We start from the raw sequence: 12,087 nt of genomic DNA on the forward strand, positions 1-12,087 counted from the left end.
CATTATGAAATAATGAAATCTATTCTTTCCTTAATGAATATCATTAATTCACAACTTCATCTCCTTCGATGTAAAGAAATAATGAATATTTTTAATAACTTAACCCTTAAGGGAGACAGAGCCTCGGTCGATAGCTTAAAACCTTTCCTAGGATAGCACAATGCTTCCTGCAAATTTGAAAATAATCGCTCGGTTATGCGATAACAAACAGATAAATTTTATATATATATATATATATATGATTGGTCTTAGCTTCCCAGAGGTGCTCGCATACCTCACCACTCCAGCCTCACACCCAGTCACCACGGGAAGCCTATTATTTTTAAACAGAAATTTAATTTATATAATATTAGTAAATTTAATTCTATTATTTTAGTAATATTATTTAATCGGTTGATTCGAATCATTCAGTTCAAACCCAGCTCACACAGTGATAGAGACTCACAGTTCATAGTTCATTAATTCAGTTCGCTAAAATTTGTGCTTCAACCGGCATTTATTTATTCATTTTCTTTCGAGATTTTTCGAGATGAAATATATCTAAAAACCTTCTCAGTTATGCCAAGAAACATGGGAAAAATTTGGTTGCGATTGATCGAATAGTTTTATTGTTTATCCCGAACAGACAAAACCCTCTTTCTCTTTATACAATAAAGTATTATAGTTTAGATATATATTTGTGTATAAAGGAAAATAATAAACTAGGATGACTAAAATAGAATTTATTTTAGCTAGAAAAATTAGAATAAATCTTGAAAGGGGGTAAATGAGACTTATAAAAAAGGTTTAATTTAGTTGTTTTTTTAATAAACTAAATTAGGAACTATGTCAAGTAAAATTAAGCCAAAAATTATGATAGGAAGAAAGTTAGTGAAGTTTAAAAGTAGTAAAAAATAATAAAAGTGTTGTAATTCCGTTATTTAATATGAAAATTCTATTTAAAAAAAAAGATGAATTGTATCCTTTTTATAATAATATTTTATTCTACAAATTTCAGTTCCAATCTTTTCGATCTGAGTATCTTAGAGAAATTCTTCCTTTTACCTACCGCAGGGAACGAAATAGAATAACGCTAAGTAACGATCTAACATAACTTGAAACCATGAATTTACAAACAACTAAATAAGACAAATTCATTTATTTATTTAAATCAAGATAAACAAGTTAACGAATAGATTTGATACCAATCGACCTAATTAAAATTGTGTGAAATAATTTAATATAAATTATAGCCTGTACTTTACATATGAAATTTTGGGTTTTACATTTGGTCCAATAAATAATAGTAGCTAATTATAACTAAAATCTGTACGAATTTTCTACACAAATCATTTCCTTCAAATCAATTGAAAGATGCTGTCGATCATCTAGATTTGAGAAGATCTGTAAGCTATTATATATAAATCAGTTATAGATTATAGCAAATCTTCCAGCATAATTATCAGAAATTGTCATACATTATTTTTAGCGAATTTTTATTCGTTGTTAGCCGCCCACTTCATCCAGCTCAGATTTTACGTGGTCTTAACGCAATAACTAATTACATGCACCAAATTTAATAACTTATAAAAAATAGAATTTATTTATATTGCAGTTTCTGAATGAAAAGATTTACTAATTAAATTATTCTAAGAAAAATATAATTAAGGGGTTTTAATTTTTTTAAATAATAAAAAATCAGTTTTCTAGAAGAAAGATGAGTAATTTTTTTTACCACCATTCGTTTAAATCAGACAACTAAATTTTCATCAACTAAATGAGTAACCAAGATGATTAAGTAATTTCTCTGTGATTTTGCAATTTTTTTCTTTTCTATTTATTAAACGCTAAAATGTTTATAATTCCTGTCACTTCCCATAAACCAATTAAATTCATAATTTTATAAATTGATTCTCCCATTTTATAATTCCAGATATTTTATTAATTGCATTTATTGATTAACATGTAATAAATTAAAATCAATTTCATATAAATAATTTAATTATTTTCAATCTTTTATTCCTATACATAGTTTTAACTATTAGATAATTTGCTATTTATATAGCAAATAAACTATTTATGTAGCATTATATTAACTGCTTATTTGAAAGAAGTTCTGCTGCAGTTCTTTTAAACAAACTTTTATTTATGTAGTTTGCGTTCTTGGAAAATAATGAGACCCGTCTTTCAGTTCTGTTCGAGTATAGCAATAAGTATTTTAGTATTTTTGTTTTATAGCAATGATTTATATCATCAAATTACGAATGCTATTGTATTCTGCTGATACAACTGTTCTTATTATAAGAAGTATTAATAACATTTTTGTTAACACAAGGGTAATTAATTAGCTTGATGACTGGTTTTGAAGTAATGCGTTTGTTTCTCAGTGGAAATAGAACCAAAATTATTTATTTCAAACATATTTATCGTATGAGCAGAAAATTTTGAAGTAATGCTTTTTCCACAAAATTAGTAAGACTTTTAGCAGAGGTACACCTCTGCCTTTAAAAAAAAAGAATATGGAAACTTCATCTTCAATAGGTAAAATAAATAAAAAGTTATAACCTTTTATTTATTATAACTTATAATTTTATACTTTATAGTTTATTATTACGTATTATTTTATTTATAATTAGCTTTGCCATTAAAGTTATTTTTCAATCTGCACCATTTGAATTGGATAAAACTAGATTATTTTTCATCTGTACATTCCATTAAAAAGTATAGTGATAATTTTAAACTCGGGGTCTATATCTGCATCTACTTTTAAGGTAAGAAAAATGTATTATTTTTTTACGTGTTTCTTAGGGTATGTTTTAGATTAATTTTTAAAAGTTTAAGAACTTTATGTTTTGTACTTGTTTATGTTCTTATCTACTGCAGAATGGAGTGGCTTATAAAACACTAATTAATAATAATTTAAACATAATTACAATTCATGAAATTTGATTATAAATATATCCATCCCGTAAATTGGAATATTTTAAAAAGAATTTTTTTTTCTTTAAATTAAATTTTCCTAAGAGATTTAAAATATGGATGACAGATAATATAAAAGAACTAAATATTTTTCTTTAGTAAATATATTACGTAAGGATTTTGCGTAATAAAATGTGTACTGTATCACTGGATGGCTTAGCTCCAAATTAAAAACATACATATACTTTGCATGTATTTTAGTGTTATTACTTAAACATAAATATACCAGTCAAAAAATTGTTATTTTTTAACATGTTACATTTTATTTATGAAAGTTTTATTAATTATATGATTGCAATTATTTTCTCATTATTTAGTGCTTTACCCGTTTTCCTCAACACACTTTAGAGTACTGTGTTAGTACACACTGATTATATTTTTAGAACATCAGATATATGTATCAGTGGCGGCTCGCGTATAGGCACTGTGGAACTGCAGCACCCCCCACCCTATCACCACTTGATATTATCGATAACATTTAATATAATGAGTCCTTTATTCTTTAATTCCTTCTTTATACTTGCACAATGTATAATGCTTAAGCTTAATGTCAGCAGCCATTCCCCAGTTAATGAAAAAGATACAAAAATCTTTGTATGGAACTGTACACTTCACAGTTCCAGCGCCGTGGTGTTTGGCTGTTGTGCCCATGCGCACACAGGAAGCTGCCTGCGAGGGAAGAGAGAACACTGTCTCTCCCGCAGTACCAACCCTGGCGTGCTGATAGAAGGCAGTTTTTTTTTACTCTGTGAATGGAATGTTCCTTGTATGTTCCCTTTTCTAGTTTAGTCGGTGGAAGGAATATGAAAGTGGTTTAGTTGTTTTATTAGTAGTGATCAGAAGATGGCGGAAAGTTAGGGCTCTTTGATTGCCAAATGTGTCCAAAAACACGCTGGTAGGGCGACAGAAAAGGTAATTAGTAAAAACTAATTATGTATTTGTTTCTGTGTACATAGAAATTTAAATTAAGCACCATCGGACTATAGTGTTTTAAGCGGACATTTTATTAAGTTATTATCTAATAATACTAAAAAATATTATGTATATTGACATTTTATTATTTATTCGGTTAAACCGTGTACCATATTCTTGAATGTCATAAGTGTAGAATTAGATTATTATCCTACTTCCAGGTATTCTATTTGATTCATTTTTTCGATTCTTTTATTTTACAGAAAACTTTAACCATGGCCTTGAAAAGGCCCAGAAAAACTATTCTGGAGCAGCACCCCCCCCCCCCCCCCACAAATTTAGCTACGAGCCGCCAGTGATATGCATATAATTAATAATATACGTTGATAATTAGAACTAGTAATTAAATACAGTTAAATAATTATTCATGGTTATGACTAATTATTAACCTGTTTTATTTAATTTGAATAGCTGTTAACAACACATCATCTGCTTTTTAATAATTTTTATCAGCTATTTTGTAATGAATAAAAATGTGATTTTTGTGAAATTGACGTTTTCATTTGAAATCCGCCATTTTGTTTCTACAAATGCTAGAAATTTGAAATTTTTACAGAACATTTTTAGAACCATTGTTAAACGGGCTGTAAAATTTCAATATAATAAATGAAGGTGCGGAAATGGATGAATGATACCAAATCAAAAGCGTTCACCACTTCGTGGGACATATTGTGTATATATATATATATATATATAAAATTTATTATTTTCTGTATATATGAGACAGATATACAAATCAGAGTATTATTAATAATTTAACACACATTGAAATAATAAACAGGTAAATAAATTTAAAAGTAAATAAATTATTATTTATTAATTTATAATTAACAAAGTGCAGTATTTTAAAATTTGTCGAAAACTTTTCCTTTATTAATTTTAATTTAGTACGTAATATAGGCTACATAATGCTAGGTTACTGTAATCCATATAATATCCTAAACAATTTACAAAAATAAAGACTTTGGATATTACAATGAGGACATGTTAAATGCAGAAGATAAGGATTTTTTTATTTTACTAATATCTTTCTATAAATTACTTGTAATAAATTTAAATTATTTTTCTTACCATCATTTCAATAGCTGTGAGAACGTCACCCTTACACCGTTGTAAGGCAGCTTCTACATCACAACGTCGTCGCCCTGGAAATACCCTAAGAAGAACATCTACAGGAGATCGTTGTGGTGGGTACGGTGGGCTGGTATATCCCAAGGTCGGAAATGTATTTAAACTTCCACTGCCATTTCCTTCAATAGAACATTTTTTTGGAAGAGATAAATTTTCTGGTGCTGATTCTGCGTCACTGCTCTCATCCTGCTCAGAAATAAATTTATAAAATTTTGTCCTTAACTAAATTTATAAACTTTTTGTTATGCTTCGTTAAAAGGGAATATGAATTAATCATATATTTAATAATATAATAGATAAGTGAATTACTTCAAATTTATTTCAATCTAGAAATTACTAATATATTTTACTACTAAAATTATTTGTCTGTACAGTTCGTACATAACGTCTCATGACAGGCAAGGGTGCGTTTATTTATTTATTTATACTGTGTATCCAATTGTTTCTTATACTTCCTAAGACGCATGTTAAGTACCTCCCGTACAACAGATACCAATCGTGATTGTTTTCTCTGATGATATGATATTCACAATACGGTTAGTTCTAATATTGAAAAAAATTCAGGTCACCCATTTAGAACTACAACTAAATATTAGCTGCACTATTATAGGCTTGACTCAGTAAAGAAGCTAATTTACTCCTCACTTTAATAATCCTGTCATGTTATTTTTAAAGTGGCTCTAATTATAGACTAAAGTTACCGAAGTTCTCAAATGGAGTTTCCTTCCACCTTTTGGTTAAAGTATGTTACGTGTTTTTGTTATTGTTATTCCAAAAAAATTGTCTATTTTACAACAGAAAATGAATTTTTTAAACACTTTTTTTTATTTTGACTTATTGATACCAATTTTATTTCAACGTAATCCTTTGCTTTACAAGTTTTATTATGTAATAATTTTAAATTTTAAGGAGATTAAATTCAATCTTTTTTAAAATGATATTTTCGATTTGTTTTTATAATTTAAATATTATTTTCTCCTTTCTTCTTTATTAAACTCTGTTAAACAAGATATTATTACATATTTCTTATGGTCTCTTAAATGGCCAACTAAAATTATGGCTACTCATTTAAAGTAAAATATTTTTTTTTAAATTTTCTTAATGTATACGTTACAATCCGTTCAACTAGTAAAAGTTAAGCAACCCTCCCTGACTCAGTGTGATGAAGATGGTGTATATATGACATGTAAATGTTGTATTTACACTTATACAGACTGTGCAAGAGTAAAGAGACTGTACTCTTGTACAGACTCACGCCGACCATTCCTGAGATGTGTGGTTTATTAAGCCCCAATCACCTATGTACACCGGTATCCACTATCTAGTATTCAGATCTGTATAAAAGCAACTAACTTTTACTACGATTTGAACATTATAACCTTCGAATTCGAAACACAGCTATTAAACAACTGATTTCCGACGACGAGTTTACCACTAGACTGGCCCATTGAGATTATTAAAAATGAACAATAAAATATAACAACAGTATAAATCTAAAACCATGGCCTTAATTTGTAGACTCTGAAAGCTTATAAAATTCATATGAAGATGATTATACCAAAAAAAGTATACATATAAACCCAAAATAAAATAAATAATGTTTGAATTAACAATAAAATTTTTTTTTGGCTTAAGTCAAAAAGTTTTCTTGTTAATAAAAGAAAGAAAAACTGTTTTCATTTCAGAAAAAGTCTATTATGTTGCTTTATTTCAAATACTAATATAGTAAACGCTTGTTATTTACTGATTTTCTATTATTGATTTCACCACGTTCGTTATCTATAATGTATTAAAATAAACTATGAGCAGTTGAAAATATTTGCTTTATATTTTTATTTTGTATCATTTCAATGATATTTAAGTAATTAATATCTAAAATACTACTCTAAATATTATTTGTATGTCTCTATTTTATTTGTATTTCCCTATCTCCAATATTGTATAATCTAATATTATAAAGCAACAAATATCAGATCAATCTCTGAAAATTCAATTTTTTTGTTGTTTGCTCTATCTCTCTTCGGTTTAAATATCTTTCAACAATTTTTTGGAAGTTTATACTTCATATATATAGTTCTATAAAATATTCCTCCATTTTTTAAATTATTTTTGTTATAAGTGTAAATTTTTTATTTTGTATTTTACATTATTAATTATTATTAAGAACATAAAAAAATTTGGTTACAAAAAAAATTTTCTAATCGTGTTAATTTTTTTTTTTAAATATAAAATTATTTTACTATAAAAGTAAGTCAATCTCTTAATATTTGAATTAATAATAAAAGTTTCCGGCTTGATCTGGAAAGTTTTATTCTTATAAAAGAAGGAAAATCTGTTCAAAGAATTGTATGATTTGATCGGCGTAGCCGAAAAAGTAATTCGATAAATTGCCAATTAAAATAATTGATAAAATTAGATAAGTTTAAATATTTTACCTACTTCAATTAATTAAAAACTTAAATACGTAATCAAATGTTTAGGAGTTATTGACTTCTAATATTTTATTTTATTATGCACAATAATTTATTTATTATTCTAGCAGAGCAGCATCTTATAATTTCATAAAATTGTTATTATTATGTATTAATTAGGTTAACTAAAACCACTTCTTGTTTTTATTTATAATTTTAGCACTTTGTACTGCTGCTCTGTTCAAGATTTTTCCACAGTTACTTTTGATACTTTCAGGAAAATGATGGAGTATTTCTTATTCTATATCTGTGGAATAAAAACCCACCATTCGCATTTTTATTTGCTTTAGTTGCTCAAAACATTTATTATTAGACTTTGTAACAATTTTTTTTTTTTTTTTAGTTTTTATAATTTCCGGTCTGATTTCCGAGGTTCTTTTATTTTATTTTACGAGTAAGAATATTTTCTTCTAGACAGAATGACATCCTACCGTACAACCTCCGGCCTGGAGGACCAAGTTATAAAAAGTTGAAAATTTTTGTTAGTATTTTTCTATAGGAAGTACAAAATGGTTTCAGAGCGGGCAAGTCGTGGACGAATGTTTGATTTTCAGTAAATTTGTAGAAAAGGACGTTAATTTAACCCACTTGGCTTTTATGAATTATGAAGCGTCTTTCATTTGCATTTTTAGAAGTAAATTTCGGTTAGGTTTAGATAATTTCAGTGATCCAGCTCATTTGATTAATCCATTTTTTATCAAGATACAAAAAATATAATAAAAGCTCTAATTCTATGAGAGATGAAGTAGTTGCTAATAAAGAATTAAGGCAGCGATGCCTTTATCCTAGAGGACAGGTGCATTCTCTCCCCTACATTATTTAATATTTAAGTGGATGAGATAGTATCCCTTCAGAAACATGTAGTGAGTGTAGGAATATTACTTATACGCAAATCTGCAATTAATATTACGCTTCTATTCGCAGATCAGATTCATGAAACTTGATGGTCTTTCAACTAGATAAAATATGCCGAAAATATCATCTCCAAATGTCAAAATATCAGCAGCGAAGACATTATGGCATTTTTATGGAAATGGCCAATAAGATCAAAAAACTAGTAATTACTAAGTAGAATACAATGCAGAACAAATTTAATATTTTTGATATTCGGTTGTACTGTTACATATAACGGGAAGATCGATGTGAACGGGATATCAATAAATTCCAGTCGGTGTGTGTGATTACAAATCGCAGCCTAAAATTAGAAAATAGACTGTTAACTTTTTTTTTTAAAAATGGCAGTTCTAATTTGATGTAAGGCAACGAACTTAGATCTCGGTTAAAAAAGAGTAGAAAACGATTCAAGCTGCTTAATTACGAAATATATAAGACCTGTAAAAGATTGTCTAAGATCAGATAGCATTCCAAATGAAGTTATTTGGGTGAAAATGTGTATCCAGTCGTTATCGGCAGCTAATATGCATAAAAATAACTTAGGTTACGATCTGTAGGCAAGGATCGATCAGTAAGTAAAGATACAAAAGACTTGAAAAATTATTATTTATTCAATGAAAATTAAATTAACGTTTCTTTTCAGCGTAATCCCCAGATGCATTTAGGTAATTGTCCGATCATTCTCTGAGCTTTTTTATTCTAGTAGTAAAGATTTATTCACCTTTATGTCATGTCATTCACGTACTGCACTCTTAAACTGCTCATTATTGCCGAACTTGGTGCAAAAACTCTGAGAAAATCAAGAAAAAGACGTTTTAATGTTGCGAGGTCGAAACCGAAAAGTGAATGTACAAAAACACCCTCCGACCCAGATTTTCCCTCGTCTGTTTAATGATGGGGTTCACATTATCATGCAAAAGAATTACACCTTTTAAGAGGAAACAGGGACGTATTTTCTTACTGCGACGGGTTTCACTTTTGTTCTTAAAAATAATTCAATAAACTGGGCCTTTATTGTAACTAAACACCGTTAGCATCACTTTTATCGGCTTACGACAAAGGTTTGAAAATTTTCCTGCTGGGCGAGCTCGGATGTTTCCATCCATTATACTTTGACGTTGGGATTTCGGCTCAAAATTATGAATCCAAGTTTATCACAAGTTATTAGCGATCTAAAAGAGCATTTATCTTCCGCTAAAAGCCGAAATTTAGTATAAATAAATTATTTAAAATTTCGTATAAATGTGAATTCCGGTATCTGTTATGTTGAGCCTACTGTCTAGAAAACATACGTTTTGCTATAATTCAACTTATCGTGAATAATGGAATAAACAATACTGATACTCACTCTTCAGAGTTCAGCAATTTCCACGCGTCTATCCTTGCAAATAAATGCAGTTTTGCAAAGCGGTGAAACTTCTACCGGTTTTCCGCTGCGATGAAAATCCGTGACACTTGTTCTTCCCGATTTAAATTATTCGATCTCCTTATAAAATTTGCACGATTACGATACTGTTTTAACATCCGTGAGTGAATTTTTCCCGGTTTTACATCTTAAGAGAAAAAATCTTATTACAGCATACATTTTTTACGGTACACGATTGAGCCAACATTTTGAAATAGCGGATTGTTATTTTCTGTCACAGGTGTTAACATGAATGTCAGGGAGTTTCAGTTTATTCTACTGAATATCTTCCCTGCTGTTACCATTTATTTATTTTTAATTATTGATTCTTGTAAATTCATAAATGATGCAATTTTATTATTATTTTTTTTATACATATAATTAAAGACACATCAATGATGTAAGTTCTGAAAATATTTATAAGTGTTTTTTGTATATTAACAAAAGTAAAAATCACCGGGTGAGAGAAGATTAACAAAATTATTAGTTCTGACATTAAGGCATATGGATAAATAAATCTGACCCTATTCTGTCTGTCTGTGTATTTACTTCTTTCCATGTATGCCGAAATAAAACAAGCCTAAAAAACGTTTTAATTTTTTGATGATTCAGTAGCATTATATTTTTGATACAGAATTCCCACTCTCTCAAGCATAGCTGTTAAAATATTTAAAACTGTTTATAAAAAATAATTTTAACATTTTAATTTGTACATAATAAATTTATTTCTATTAACAATTATCGGGAAACACAAAGTGACCGTTACAAAGTTGTGAAAAACTCAATTTTTTGTCAATCATCCCTTACAGGATAATAACATTTTCTGGCAAAAAATAGAGCTGTGGTACAACCGTGTATCGGTCTTCTTAGTAATTAATATTTAAACGTAATTATTACATTGTAAAAAATAATATAACATCGATAATCGATGAATTAAAAATATTTTCAGATCAAAGTCTGATTTGAATCTAAAAATGAGGAATTTTAATCGATCACAAATGGATAAGTAATTGTCATATTATCTGATAAATACGCGTACAACATTTAAGGTAAAGAAATATTAGGTACAATCAGATGATATGGATAAAGCAATTATTAAAGGGACTAACTTACCTCAGGAGGCGGTGACGCATGGGCTGGTGGAGGCAGAGCTAAGGGCAGTGGTGGGGGTGACACACTTCTTGATCTACTTCTGCTTCTTTCTACTTCTTCCGTTGACGTTTCTTCTTCTTCTGATATTCTAGCTCTTTTACTTCCTAAAATAATATATAATAACTATTAAATCCACGTATTATTTTTAAAGATTATGTATTTAAGATTATGTATTACTTAACCATACTAATTATACATAAATAAATTTGTCTCAATATCTCAGTGTCTGTGTATATCGCATTTCTCTCCATGATGTCGAAATAAAATAAGCGTACATGTTTTAGTTTTTTGATAGTACAATAGCATTATATTTATACTACAATATTTTAATTCATTCAAGCACGTAATAATTAGAAATATTTTAAATTGTTTATAAAAATTATATTTAATATTTTAATTTGTAATGTATAATATATATATATATATATATATATATTTTTTTTTTTTTTTTTTTTTTCTAATGTATAAGTAGCAATCTGTTCAAGTACTGAACAATATAAGCAGAATGAAATGAGAATCATATGTATGGCATGTAAACGAGGTGTACTCTTTTATAGACTCAGGCCAACCATTCCTGAGATGTGTGGTTAATTGAGTCCCATCCACCAAAGTACATCAGTACCCACTGTCTAGTATTCAAATCCGTTTAAAAGCAACTAACGTTTACTAGGATTGGAACCTTAGAAGCTTCGACTCGAAAATCAGCTGTTAAAGAACTGATTTGCGACGAGTTAACCACTACACCAGTCCAGTGGGTTAAGTATAACTTAAAAAAATATATATATATAGTGTGCGCGCGCATATAAAATAGATTAAATTTAACATATTACTTTGGTTACATGGGTAACTGTTTATGATTGATTTTAATATTTGATCCAAATAAGAATATTCGAATATTTGGTTTTTTTGGAAAGTTATTAAACGAAATTTTAAAAAATTGCTTCAAATTCTAGGATACATCATAAGTTAGCAATTTTTTTTTTAATGGACAATAAAAAAATAAATGAGAAAAAAGAAGATTTCATTTGTTTGAAGCATCTACTTGAGAAAAATATAGGTGATTATATTTTCAATTTTACGCAATTCCATACCATAAGTTTTCTC

General features: G+C 28.2%; 1 protein-coding gene across 2 annotated transcripts in view; it reads right to left on the reverse strand.

The window, feature by feature from the left end:
• Nucleotides 1-12,087, reverse strand: part of dmrt99B (doublesex-Mab related 99B) — a 56,940-nt gene that overhangs the window by 1,606 nt on the left and 43,247 nt on the right. The window contains exons 2-4 of one of the 2 annotated variants that reach the window (XM_075358925.1): nucleotides 10,945-11,087; nucleotides 6,411-6,413; nucleotides 5,002-5,250 (exon numbers count right to left, since the gene is read on the reverse strand). In XM_075358925.1, the coding sequence (XP_075215040.1) occupies nucleotides 5,002-5,250; nucleotides 6,411-6,413; nucleotides 10,945-11,087 (395 nt within the window). Of the gene's footprint in view, nucleotides 1-5,001; nucleotides 5,251-6,410; nucleotides 6,414-10,944; nucleotides 11,088-12,087 lie in introns of those variants that run through there. The other variant, XR_012755519.1, reaches the window with a different exon arrangement.

This window comes from Lycorma delicatula, chromosome 3 (assembly GCF_047948215.1).
Source record: "Lycorma delicatula isolate Av1 chromosome 3, ASM4794821v1, whole genome shotgun sequence".
NCBI lineage: Eukaryota > Metazoa > Arthropoda > Insecta > Hemiptera > Fulgoridae > Lycorma > Lycorma delicatula.